The sequence below is a fragment of the Priapulus caudatus genome, unplaced genomic scaffold (assembly GCF_000485595.1).
Source record: "Priapulus caudatus unplaced genomic scaffold, Priapulus_caudatus-5.0.1 Scaffold94, whole genome shotgun sequence".
In the NCBI taxonomy this organism is placed as follows: Eukaryota; Metazoa; Priapulida; class Priapulimorpha; order Priapulimorphida; family Priapulidae; genus Priapulus; species Priapulus caudatus.
Genome location: NW_014577155.1, coordinates 65,040 through 79,652, shown reverse-complemented (window position 1 = coordinate 79,652; position 14,613 = coordinate 65,040). Strand labels below are relative to the sequence as shown.

At 48.1% G+C, this 14,613-nt stretch overlaps 1 protein-coding gene across 1 annotated transcript; it reads left to right on the top strand.

Moving 5' to 3' along the window:
• Positions 1–294: 294 nt before the first annotated feature.
• Positions 295–14,605, top strand: LOC106804949 (excitatory amino acid transporter 2-like; the record flags this gene model as incomplete). Its single annotated transcript, XM_014806366.1, is given in 9 exon segments — positions 295–514; positions 923–1,130; positions 1,708–1,904; positions 5,835–5,961; positions 6,168–6,261; positions 6,740–6,879; positions 12,043–12,177; positions 12,583–12,654; positions 13,655–14,605. Coding segments are annotated over 9 exon segments (1,410 nt in total), but the record flags the coding sequence as incomplete, so codon positions are not given.
• Between the last annotated feature and the right edge of the window lie 8 nt (positions 14,606–14,613).

The window sequence follows — 14,613 nt, the reverse complement described above, 5'->3', positions numbered from 1 at the left end:
ATTTACTACTAGTAGTCTTAGATGTAATGTAGATATCTAGGGCAAGGAGCGGCATCAAAGTCTAGCTAAGTATTGTCTACTAATACTACTACTACTATGAATAGTAACTACCTTACTCTACTACTACTACTACTACTGCTGCTGCTGTTGCTGTTGCTGTAGGTGCTGCAGCTGCTGCTACTGCTGCTGCTGCTGCTGCTGCCGTTGTTGCTGCTGCTGCTGCTGCTGCTGCTGCTACTGCTGCTACGACTAGTCTTACTGCTACGTTGTGACGCTGTGTGTTATCGCGTGTAGATGGCTGACACACGGAGCGGCATCGTGGCATGGTTGAAGACCAACATGCTGCTGCTTCTCACCATCGCCGGTGTGATCATCGGCGTGCTGCTGGGCTTCGTTTGCCGCTACGCCGAGCCGTCCGACGACACGATCATGCTCATCAGCTTCCCCGGAGAGATACTCATGCGCATGCTGAAGATGCTCATCCTACCTCTCGTCATCTCCTCACTCATCTCAGGTACGAGCGTGTTACCTGTAGTATGTTATTTATATACTACCTGTAATTATCTCTCATCTCAGGTGAGTGATGTTACCTATAGGCAATAATGCAATCGATGCATATTTATCTAAAAAAAAAAAAATTTAATAGACAGCGGCGTAGCTAGCCCATGTTGCCGGGAGAAGGCAAAACTACATGCGGTTTGTATTCCGAGCGGTTGACCGTGGGCAGATCGCCATTGACCACCTAATGGTATTTACATTGGTCTCGTTGGGTGCATGCCACCACCCCCCACCCTTACCTATCTTCCGCCGCACCACCGCGTAGCTACGGCATTGATGACATGATGTTTAGTAGGCCCTCCCCCCCCACCCTCCTTCCACCACCACCTTGCTACGATGTGACATAACGCGTGTACGTGTGCAGGCCTGGCCGGTCTGGACGCGAAGTCGTCGGGTAAGATGGGTTCCCGCGCGCTCGCCTACTACGCCGTGACGACGCTCATAGCAGCCATGATCGGCATCATCCTCGTTATCTCGATCCATCCCGGAAACCCGGACATCAAGAAGAACGTGGGCGAGGGAACCGAGAGCAAGTCTGTATCCACGCTGGACGCGTTCCTCGATCTGATCAGGTGAGCTAGTTGATTAATACTAATAATCAATGATTACAGTGGAACCCCGATTTTACGCGCCCCGATTTAACGCGAATTCGGATTTAACACCATGAGTCATTGGACCCCCTTTTTTGCTCTTACATAGCCACGTATATATAACCCCGATTTAGCGCGACCCCGCTTTTTTCGCGATGACATTTTATGGACCCCAACCATCGCGTTATAACGGGGCTACACTGTATTACTTATCAATTATGATTAACAATAATTTCTAATCAATTATTATTACTGATCAATTATGATTAATTATACTCATTAATAAATTATTATTAACTAATATTAATAATATTTCAGATTATTTAATTCAGGTGCAGACCGGCTGAATAGAATAGGCAAACCACTGATATAGACTAACATAGAGAGAACGCCCATGTCTAGCTTGTTCTTCCTTCCTCTAGGAACATGTTCCCTAAGACCAAACATGTGTCCAACAGGAGCAGACTAAATAAATATTATAGACAAAACATTGATAGATAGAGACTACAGACTAACATAGAGAGTATACCAGCACTTAGATTGTTCTTTCTTCCTCTAGGAACATGTTCCCTGAGAACATCGTGCAGGCGTGCTTCCAGCAGGCTCAGACCGGCTACGAGAAGGTTTATCCGAAGATCATCAAGGCTACGGCGGAGCCACCTAACACGACCCTGGACGGAATATTTGAGAATACGACTGAGCGCGCGTACAAGCTGGAGAGAGTGATCGGCTTCAAGGTCGGCACCAACATCTTAGGTGAACTAACTTTGGTCCTTTGGTCTGCCAAACGCTCGTGTGTGTGTTTTGTGTTTGTGTACGCTCGCAAGCATGCACGCACGCTCGCATGCACACGTCCACGCACGCACTCACACGCACACATACACACACACGCACGCACGCACGCAGGCACACACGCACGCACGCACGCACGCACGCACATACACACGTACACACACCCACACACACGTACACACACACACACACCCACACACACACACACACACACACATGCACACGTACACACACGTACATTAATAAATCTCATGTCATAACGGTGCTGCATTATATCATCATAATATAGCACCATCATAGTTGTTGTAAATTTGTCATCGTTGTCATCGTTGTCATCGTTGTCATCGTCAGCAGCAGCAGTGTCGTCATCATTCTATCATACGTGTTTTAACTTGTGAAGATGCTGCCTTATTTGGCTACATTTATTAGACTATTATAAAAATATGTAAAATTATATTTACCAAAGCTCACATATTATGATTGATTTGATGTGATGTCTCCCTCCCTCCGTGTTACAGGACTGATTGTATTCTGCACTGTGCTGATAAACAGTTGTACAAACCCTCGTGTCTCTCCCTCGATGTTACAGGACTGATAGCTAGGCGCCGCTGCTGACGTCTATATCTGCTGCTGCGGGCTTCTCAGAAGCTCCCGCACCGGCGCGTATTTTGGAATCACGAACGCGAAAACAAACGATGGCATGCCGACTATATTTTGAGCGACGGACCAGCCGGTCTCTGTGGGATGAAAGTGTGCCAGGGATACCCCCAATACCTCAGGCTCCGACATGCCTGTACGACCAATACCGTAGATATCCTATAACATATACTCTATATAGGTAGATATCGCTCGATATCTATCAAAAACCGCTATATGCTAGTCAGTATCAGGGCTGTAGCATCTGAGGGGAGACAACTAGGATGCCGATATTGGAAACAAAAGTAGAAATAGTATAGTAGTAGATTTTGAGTGTAAAAGTCATAAAATGCTTGTAAATAATCATGTCTGCCATTCCCCGAAACCCTCGTCTCTCCCCCACACCCACACCCATACTGTTGACTGGGAGCTGCCGCCGCGCCCCTCTCTCATCATTATTCGGCTAAATCGCGGTATTCACCATCCATATAGGAATCTGTTTACGCTACTCGCCGTGAGTTTGGTCGGTGGCTATGTTCATCGCAGACCGGCTGGAGACGAACATGACATTTATCGAAGAGAGCGCGCGGCGTACTTAAACATGACTTGATTCCCGTGCAGAAAGCTGACACCCGGTGAGGGGAGAGAGAAGCTGAGACTTCTTAGTCTATCACCGCGAGGAGGACGAACGGAAACACGATTGACTGACTTCTGCCATTTCGGTTACAATTAAGCCTCGGAGCGTATGCGTACTCTGTATTGGGTGTATGCAATGCGTGGCGGCTGTGTGTGTGTGTGTGTGTGTGTGCGTGTGTGCGTGCGTGCGTGCGTGCGTGCGTGCGTGCGTGCGTGTGTGTGTGCGTGCGAGCGCGCGTGTGTGTACATGCGTGCGTGTGCGCGTGCGCGCGTGCGTGCGTGCGTGTGTGCGTGCGAGTGGGTGCGTGTGCGTGTGTGTATATGTGTTTGTCACTACGTGCGTGCTAGCCAGCGTCATTAGCTACCAGGGCAACCACACAGACCGATGAAGAATGCCATCCAACATCGCTCTTGCTTCCACACCTCGCTGGAGTATTTCTATGGAAAACTACTCGTGCGGCTGTTTTACATAGAGAGAGAGCGCGAGAGAAAGAAAGAGAGCGAGCCAGAGCTAGCGAGCGAATGCGAGAGAGAGAGAGAGAGAGAGAGAGAGAGAGAGAGAGCGAGAGAGAGAGAGAGAGAAAGAGAGAGGGTTGTTGAACTTGGTTATGGCGCTGAATGAACGAAGGACACTTGCATGTATGCGCGATTGTGTTGGTCACAGCAGTGGTTAATAGAGAGCTCAGAGTATCGTATGCGCGGACGATGAGTGAATAGGTGTGAAACGCTAGGCTCTGTGTGGGCTCTCTGTCACTGTCAGTGATGCTGGCTGACTCGTGTACCTGCTGCCATCTATCTGCCGAAACTGGTACTACCCAAAAGCACAAAATAGATTTCTGTCTCTCGCTCCATATGTATTTATAGAGAAAGAAAAAGAAAGAAAGAAAGAGAACGAGATAGAAAGAAGCGAAGGGAAAGAGAGCGGAAGGATGAGAGAGAGAGAGAGAGAGAGAGAGAGAGAGAGAGAGAGAGAGAGAGACGCACAGATGCGTCCAGTTTTCACAATTTTTTTCTACTCCCTATAATCAATGACATGATCACGCGGGAAGAAAAACAAGGAGCGGTCCGTGTTTGTTTACGAGCGCGATTGCAGTACGTGTGTATGTGTGAGGTAGAGGCGGCTACTGTGTGTGTGTGTGTGTGTGTGTGTGTGTGTGTGTGTGTGTGTGTGTGTGTGTGTGTGTGTGTGAAGCCGTTTATATGTGCTGTCGCTATTGCTATAACGGACGCGTGGACGGAAGGAAACGCAGGTCATGATATTAGCTGTTCTGTCGTCAGATTAACTAAAGGTCCGGGTGGCATGTAATAACTCTCATCATTAGATGGACCTATATAATGAAGGTTATTTGATAATAATATTTGTACATCGTGTATATCGTGTGTACATAACGTATTATATACGTATATCTCCTGGTATATATATATATATATATATATATATATATATTCTGGTGCAGTCGTTCTTTTTCACGCAGGGCTCTCACTACAGTAACTGCCAATTATCTGCTCAAGAGAGAGAGGAGGGAGAAAGAAAGCCCGCGCGCACGGCTATCGTATAATTATAGTATCAGGAGTGAATAATAGAAATCTCTATATAATCTCGATATAATCTCTATTATTCACTCCTGATAATATTAAATGTCATGTTTTCGCTAAGACAACACGCATGTTTACCCCGCGCTGCTGCTACTGCTGCTGCCGCTGTTGCTGCTGCTGCTGCTGCTGCTGCTGCTACTGCTGTTGCTGCTGCTACTGCTACTGCTGCTGCTGCTGCTGTTGTTGTTGTTGCTGTTGTTGTTGCTGCTGTTGCTGCTGCTACTGCTGCTGCTGCTGCTGTTGTTGTTACTACTACTGCTGCTGCTGCTGTTGCTGCTGCTGCTTGCGCTGCAGACGACAAGCATCGTTGTTGATGAGTGCTTCGCCACACTCTCACCACAGCTGCCAACATCTGTTGCGTATCGGAGTCACGGCAGCATGAGCAGCACCAGGAAGAGGAGGAGTAGGAGGAGGAGGAGGAGGAGGAGAGGGGAGGAGGAGAGGGAGAGACTGGGTGCTGCGCTGTCAGTGGCAACCTTACCTCTAGCTTTCATTGCGAGTAATCGAGCAGAAATGACAAATTACCGCGCAGAGCCCGTGGGCACATGTGAGGAAAGCGGAGGGAGGAGGGGGGGCGTGGGTCAATCCCCTCATGCTGTTTTGTGGTCACTGTGGCGCAGCTGTGCGTAATTACTGCAGCTTCTGCGGCGGCTGCACCTGTGACGGTGGCTACCTATAAGGTCTGTGTGTGTGAGGAGAGGATCTACCTGGATATATGTAAGGGGGGAGGCTCACGCTGTGTCGCAGCGCGCATGCCGTATTCGATCGAGTTAACGATATAATAACAGAGAGTTCACGCACGCACGCGAGCCCGCACGCACGCACGCACGCACGCACGCACGCACGCACGCACGCACGTCGATGTCGTGTGTCCACCTGTTAGTTCGACGTTGTTAATGTCAATGTGTGCGTGCAGCTGCCTGGCACGCAAGTGTGTTCCGTAACTCGGGGACAGGACTGATTGTATTCTGCACTGTGCTGATAAACAGTTGTACAAACCCTCGTGTTTCTCCCTCCGTGTTACAGGACTGATTGTATTCTGCACTGCGTTTGGCATCATGATCAGCTCCATGGGGAAGGACGGACGCCTGATGGTGGAATTCTTCAGCGTACTGAATGAGGTCGTCATGAAAGTGGTCATCCTTGTCATGTGGTAGGTGGTCGTAGTCATAGCAGTCCAGCTGTAGGGTGGCAGCAGGGTGGGATGGTGGTGGGGTGGTATGTAATCATATATATATATATATTTATTTATTTATTTATTTATTCGAATCTACTATTGATTTGTTCCATTAGTTTAATCTATCCAGCTTCTCTCTAGCGGTTGATTTATGCTCTCTGTTTAACTCTTCACATATTCAGGTATTCACCTCTTGGTATCATGTTCCTGATCATTGGTAAGATCTTGGAGATTGACGATTTGGCAACGACTGGCAGACAGCTGGGAATGTACATGGTGAGTTGACATGCGAAGTGTTGCTTACGCATTTGCTACAATTAATCGTTACTACGTGTAACATTACAAGATGTACATGTACAATAATGAAACATTACTATACTGTCAGCTGTAGCGCTGCTGCGGATATTTTTGTCATGTACATGAACTGTATTCTGTTTATCACCTGCACTACATTATTTAGTAATATCATGATCATATGTCATATGTATGATGTATGATGATATGTATTATGTCATATGTATGTATTATCAGGAGTGAATAAATATCGTCCTGATATTATGTACATTACTAATGTATACTTTGTATGGTAATGTACACTAATGTAGAGTATGTATAAAAATATGATAATACCGTATATACCATGTATACTAAATATTATGTATGTATTCATGGTTATATTAACGACCACTTCTGCTTGTGTCGTGGTGACGGTTATATTAAGGTCATATTAGGGTATATTATATGTCACTTTCAGGTGACGGTTATATTGGGGCTGGGCATACACGCGATATTCGTCCTGCCTGGTATCTACTTCATCATATGCCGGCGCAATCCATGGACGTTCTTCAAGGGAATGCTGCAGGCCTGGGTCACGGCTGTCGGCACTGCATCCAGGTAGAGTTGTAGAGGGGCCCGTAGCACCTAGCTGCTGAGATAGCTAGAGCTTACCTGAAACTGCGTCCGTTGAATCAGTTTGCATTAAAGAGTTCCTGAACCACAATTTCCACGTGGTACCGCGTGTGACACATTTTTTATTATTTCTCTTTAAATTCGCAAATGTGGCAGTGTGGATCAACACGAGATTGATTGATTAACAAATTTATTAGTTGATTGATTGATTGATTGATCGTATAACTGATTGATTAATTGACTGACTGACACACTCTGACTCACTGACTGACTGACGAACGGACTGACTGACTGAATGACTGACTGACTGAATGACTGACTGACTGATTGACTGGCTGACTTATTGACTGACTGACTGACTGACTGACTGACATCCCTCCCCTCTCCTTTCTCTCTCTATCTATCTATCTGTATCTATCTGTCTCTCTTCTTCCACTACAATTGACAGGCGTTTACTAGCGAGTCGCGTAGTAGTACGTAGTAGCTGGAAACTTTTATCGAGAGACATGCATCCATCCACCGCATTGTCTTTCAATGACAACGCATCAACGCGCGCAACCGGCGGAGGCGGCTCATCAAAGCCAGGTGTCGCGTAGCCGAGTGAGTGCGGCCGTGATAGGTGATCGTCGTTCACCACTACCAATAGCGTTACCGCTGCCAAAGCGAGTACTATAGGGCCGGACACACTAGGCGATTTTAATGCGATCTAACCGGGCGACTTTATCGACCGATTTTATCGCGCGAGTCGAGTGGATACGTCACGCGATTTTTTACGGCGAGTTCCTACCGCCACCTTCCGCGCACTACCGCCACCACGTAAACATCCACATAGTAACGCCGCCTAACCAGTATAATTGAACAACTCTGATTGGCTGATGAATTGTACAATCGGTCGACTAAATCGCCGACCCGGGCACACTAGGCGATTGAGTCGCGCGACTGAAATAATCGCCCGATAATATCAAAACGTTTTGATCGATGCGATTGAATCGGGCGACTAAATCGGGCGACTAAATCGGGCGACTAAATCGGGCGACTAAATCGACCGGCGATTGGGTCGCCCGAGTGAGTCGCCCGATAAAATCGCCTAGTGTGTTCGGCCCTTAACTGAGAGCATGCGCCGCGAGAGTTGCGTTTTATCATGGAGGAGATTTTTGTTTCCGTAGCACGCGAACGCTGTCCTTTTGCGTAATGGTGCGGATTTTGTTTGTACGAGTCATGGTTTAAAAAATGTAAATTCTAGCCCAAACGTCGAGACCAGGGAGATGGGAATAAAGATTTTAATCGTGTCACTGATTGCTAAGCAGGTAGTATAGTTGAATTCCATGCACACAGACACACACATGCTGCCGCACATACACATACATCGACGCACGCATGCACGCACGCACGCACAGTCGCACGCACCTCACACGCAACTCAAAACACATTTGACGTTTAGGTATCCGGTTTATCGAGTGTCATCTCTTTTTTTAGTTTTCCAGCTATATATTTTAATTACTTGTCACCAGCCGCCAACGTGTCTGCACATTTTCCGCCCGTGGAAGCTCTAAACAGGGCCATGTACGGATAATAGTTTCAAACGAACGGGTAACTTGATAATAAAATGCATAAAACATCGGCTCTGCCTTCCTGTTTCTCCTCTTCCTTCTCCTCCCTCCTGTTCCTCCTCTTCTTTCTCCTCCCTCCTGCTTCTCCTCTTCCTTCTCCTCCTTCCTGTTCCTCCTCTTCCTTCTCCCCCCTCCTGCTTCTCCTCCTCCTCCTCCTCCTCCTCCTCCTCCTCCTCCTCCTCCTTCTCATTCCTCCTGCTCCTCCTCCTCATCATCATCAGTCGCAGCAGCAGCAGCTCTACCACTACCACCGGTGGCAGCAGCGGCGGCAGACAACTTAAGTATGTCACACGGGCCTTGTAAAAGTTTTCGTTAATGGATAGCACCTGCTCGTACTAACGGAAGGACTCATCGGGGAGTCGCTTTTTGTTCAACGGGGAGATGGTAAGCATCAGCGAGCGCGCAGCAAATATATTGTATAAATAAACCCGACTCAAGCCCACGGGGGGAACAAGGGAGAGTCGGAGAGTACTGGCGCTATATCTTTGCCGCGGAAGAAAAAGTAGTTGGGCGGGGCCGAATGGCGTAATCATCAGCAGCTGTATCAATGCGCGCGTCATGATTAGCTGTTCTATTTTAGGATCAAACGATCCGTCTGCGATTCCACCTGATGCTCTTGTGTTGATTTTAAACGGTGGGTTTTACGAGAAAAAAACGTTTCCGACGTCAAAACATTGTTATCAGGGAATTCGCGTGCGTAGCAGCTAGTCTTTGTCATATTGAAAGGGGGTACTCCGTACCTGGGTATTATTGCAGTAATTAATTCAACTAGTGTTGATTCTTGCAACGTCATTTCCGGTCTGTGACGTCAGTTCATAGATTCGCGTCCTCCTATCAAGGCTGCTCACGTGTGTTCGGCGTGGAGTGTTGACTAGATCCTGGGAGCATGGGGTGTTGTCCGAAACAATTTACTCGTAATCATTTCATTCTTAGTCGCATCTTCTCCCGTGAGTTCTACAGTGGTACTATAATGATTATCGTAGATCTACGATGTTTCTAATACGTATGGTCGTTGTCAGAATCTCAGCATCAGCAGCATTTCAGTCGTAATTTTGCGCATAATTCGGATAACTTTTCCCACGTGTTATAATAATGAAGGTATTATATAATCATTATCACAGAACTAGGCGCTGTCTCTGACAACGCCTTCTACTGGGGGGATGGGGGGACCGCAGATCAGCAGATCTGTTGACGTATTCAAGTGGTCCTGGTGATGTTCGTTCATGTACCCACGGTGTGAACCCGTGAGTGCGTGAGTGCGTGAATACGTGAATATGTGAGTGCGTGAATGCGTGGGTGCGTGAATATGTGAGTGCGTGAATGCGTGAAAATGTGAGTGCGTGCATGCGTGGGTGCGTGAATATGTGAGTGCGTGAATGCGTGAAAATGTGAGTGCGTGCATGCGTGGGTGCGTGAATATGTGAGTGCGTGAATGCGTGAATGCGTGGGTATATGTGAGGGAGGGGGACTTCACGACTTGACGTTAGACGTCATTTTTTTCACGGCGTTATAAATCGGCGAGTTTATTCTGCTTCTTAGCACCCCCCCCCCCGTGCGCATATACGATCACGGCCGTCCACTGCCACGATAGGCATTGTCATGCAAACTAGCGACTCTCACAGGTGGTGGCCCCCGCCGCGGTGAGAAAAAGCGCAGGAACACACTACGTTTGTACGGATCGTCGCGGGTGCGGGTGTGAGAATAACAAAAGACGCCGTGCGAGATATAAATCACCCGATTTAACGAAATCAGAATCGCGCCCGAGACCCCGCAGTAGTTCCGCGCTGTAGGCATGTGTGTGCGGACCCGGAACCGGTTTGAAAGTGCCATTTAAAAAATTCGGTGCTGCTGCTGCTTCCGTCCGATTGAGAGGCTCTGGCTAAGCTTTAGACTGCTATCGTTTAGGAGTTGTGCGTCGGACGTCGCGCGCGGGTCGGGTCACGGCAGTCGCTTCAGCCTGTAGCGGCTTAGCCCGCGTTCTCGAGATTCTGCGAACCTTTCGTCGCTGCGTGTAGCAGCGGTGGATGCAGGTGTGTGCGTGCGTGCGTGCGTGCGTGCGTGCATGCGTGCGTGCGTGTGTGTTAAGGTCGTAGCTCTCTCTCTCTCTCTCTCTCTCTCTCTCTCTCTCTCTCTCTCACACGCAGACACGCACACAGACGCTTGTATACACGCACGCACGCAGACACGCACACAGACGCTTGTACACACGCACGCACGCAGACACGCACACAGCAGAGGCGGATTCAGACCGTATTTGCCGTATTGGGAAATACGGTCTAGATAGATCTATTGGGTATTGCCGTATTGGGAAATACGGTCTAGATTTCAAAGTGCCCTTCGAAATTTTGCGCTAAAAAATACAGAAAACAATTTGATGGAATTTGGCTATATTCTTTATTTCTTTTCTTCTGATTCATTGACAGGAATTGAAGGAAATCAAAATTTTAAATGGTAACAAAACTAACTTTGATATCTGAAAAAGAAGGGAAGTGCTTGAATCATTCTGCATTAATTGCTGGTATGCAAAGCGCAAGCAAAATGAAGCAGAAATAAAATTCCATATGGTTTTTAGCTATTGATGCTTGACTAAATGTGTGCTCAAATGGTACTCATTTTTGCGCCCAGGTACCCTTGAAATTTCGAAATTTCCTGGGGGAGGCCACCAGACCCCCCGCCATGTGCTTCTGCGCCTGATGGCGCCCACTGTGGTGTGGTGTGCCCTTTTTGGGGGATGTGCCCTTAAAATCTGGAAAAATACTGTCTAGCTTCAGCCCTGGATCCGCCTCTGCACAGACGCTTGTACACACGCACGCACGCAGACACGCACACATACATGCAGACATGGACACACAAACGCATGCAAACATGCACGCACGCAAGCACCCATGCACGCACGCATGCAGTCACGCTTACACCTACCCATGATCGCACGCACACACGGACGAAGACACGCATTTATGCATGCACGCACCCAGTGGCGCCCGCAGATAGAAGCACTGGAAGCACAGTGCTTCCAGTAAATTTTGGGTTAAAAAATTTTGTTTCTACATTTTTTTCCTAAATCTCTCGCAAGACTCACCAGATTGCATCTCCAGACGTCTATCATTCACAAATGTTCAGGGGGGCATGCCCACAGACCCCCCCTAGGATGCAGCGCGCCTGCTTTTTATTATCACTGAGGATTTTATCCTTCTGTGTTTCTACTTTCTTAAGACCTGTGGGCGCCAGTGCACGCACCTACACACGCATGTAGACACACACACGTGCATACACCCATGCATACATGTACGTACATGCACAGTCACGCACACCCATACGTACACACGTACGTACACAAGCAAAAACGCACACATACAAGTAAGACACAGCCATTCATACCTGCACTACAGGTTCACACGAGTTAGTTGTATCTAACTAAGAGTTGATATCAGTATCTAGCTAGTAATCCATTGTTAATCCATCGGTAATCCATCATTAATCTGTTGTTACTCCATCGTTAATTCGTCGTTAATCCACCATTAATCCGTCGTTCTCGCAGTCTCACGGCGACGGCTGCATCTATTGGAGCCGCCAGCGTGCCGAGTGCGGGCCTGGTCACCATGCTGCTGGTACTCACCGCCGTCGGCCTGCCCACGAAAGACATCAGTCTTATCGTAGCCGTCGACTGGCTCCTGTAAGTACAGCGATAGCGTAGGAGGAGGAGAAGAAGGAGGAGGAAGATGAGGACGAGGAGGAGAGAGAGGATGAAAAGTAGTAAATAGAAAGAGGTTGGGAGAGAGAGTGGGGAGAGCAAGAGAGATCGAGGAGAAAGAGAGAGAGAGAGAGAGAGAGAGAGAGAGCGAGAGATAGTGAAGAGAGGGAGAGAGTGAGTGAGAGAGAGACAGAGTGTGTGAGAGTAAGAGAGAGAGAGAGAGAAAGAGAGAGATAGTGAAGCGAGAGATAGTAAAGAGAGAGAGAGAGAGAGAGAGAGAGAGAGAGAGTGACTGAGAGAGAGAGAGACTGAGAGAGAGAGAGAGAGAGAGAGAAAGAGAAAGTAAGTGAGAGAGAGTGATAATAATGTCGTATTTTGTGACTGCAGGGATAGAATTCGAACATCGATCAACGTACTGGGTGACTCGTATGGTACAGCGATTGTCGCTCACCTTTGCAGGTATGTCATACAGCTCATCACGAGCTCATAAACACGCGACGAACACACGGACAAACGAACACACGGACAAACGAACGCTCGGACAAACGAACGTATGGACAAACGAACGTATGGACAAACGAACGTATGGACAAACGAACGTATGGACAAACGAACGCACGGACAAACGAACGTACGGACAAACGAAAGAACAGACGAAGTAACGCACACACAAACGAACGTATGGACAAACGAACGCACGGACAAACGAAAGAACAGACGAACTAACGCACACACAAACGAACGCACACACAAACAAACGCACGGACAAACGAACGCACGGACAAACGAACGCACGGACAAACGAACGCACACACAAACGAACGCATTGACAAACGAACGCATGGACAAACTAACGCATGGACAAACGAACGTATGGACAAACGAACGCATGGACAAACGAACGCACAGACAAACGAACGCACAGACGAACTAACGCACACACAAACGAACGCATGGACAAACTAACACACGAACAAACGAACGCATGGACAAACGAACGTATAGACAAACGAACGCACAGACGAACTAACGCACACACAAACGAACGCATGGACAAACTAACGCACGAACAAACGAACGCACAGACGAACTAACGCACACACAAACGAGCGAACACACAAACGAACGCACGTACAAACGAAAGCACAGACGAACTAACGCACGAACAAACGGACGCACGGACAAACGAAAGCATGGACGAACGCACGGTCATGAATGAACGAACAAGTGAACGAACATAAATATATATATTGTATATATATATATATATATATATATATATATATATATACATATACATATATGTGTGTGTGTGTGTGTGTGTGTGCGTGCGTGCGTGCGTGCGTGCGTGCGTGCGTGCGTGCGTGCGTGCGTGCGTGCGTGCGTGCGTGTGTGAATATAGCTATGGAATACGATATAATTGCACTACTTCATGTGTCGTGGGCGCGTGTATTTGCAGGCACGAGTTGGCCAAGATGGACGCCGAGCACCCGGACTTTGGACGTCGCTACAGCTCCGTGGCCTACGGCCGCGACGAGAGGGCGAGGAACGAGGAGGAGATGAGGCCCCTGCGCAAGGGCGACGAGGCCGGCGACCAGCAGATTAAGACGCACCCCGGCGACCAGCCGACGATCTACCCCAACGTACCAGGCAACTCCGCCGACACCAACATCTAGGCTAGCTTCCAGGAGGAGGAGCGAGGCAAAGGAGGGGGAGAGGCCCGGAGAGCGGTGGGACGAAGACTGAAGCTTTTTAGCTTGAATAGAGGGCATGGAGGAGTCTCACGAAAGAGAGAGGGGGACCGGGAGAGAGAGGAAGCGATAAATAGAGGGGAGAGAGGGAGAGAGAGTGAGATGGAAAGGGAGGATCAGAATACCGAGAGGGGGTGTGCTGGAGTAGAGGAGAGAGCACACGCCCGTGCGTAAATCTCGGCGAGTACATTTTTATAAGCGCTGCGGTTTTTTTTCGATCGTGAAAAGTTCATCGTCGTGACACGTTTCTATTGCCGTGGTCGTCATCGTCGTCGTCGTCCTCCGTAGGTGTTGTTGTTGTTGTTTGTTTACTTGTTTCTTGTGACTCTGCTGAGCAAATGCATCACCTCTCTATAACGGAGGTGATGTTATTGATCAGTCGAGGCAAAACACGAGGTTATAAGGTTATCGTGGCACACCTTACACCGAGCGTACACTGGTCAGTGCATGTCATACGTGCATTGGTTGTACCCACCGTTGCCTTAGTAACGCTCCCTCCGTATCATGCTGCTTCCATCGTGCCCATGATGATGATGGTGATGATGATGATGATGATGATGATGATGACGATGATGATGACGATGATTGCGTGGGGTTGACATGCGTTGTAGGGGAAATCTAACTATCATTGATCACATGTTATATATATATATATACATATTTATAT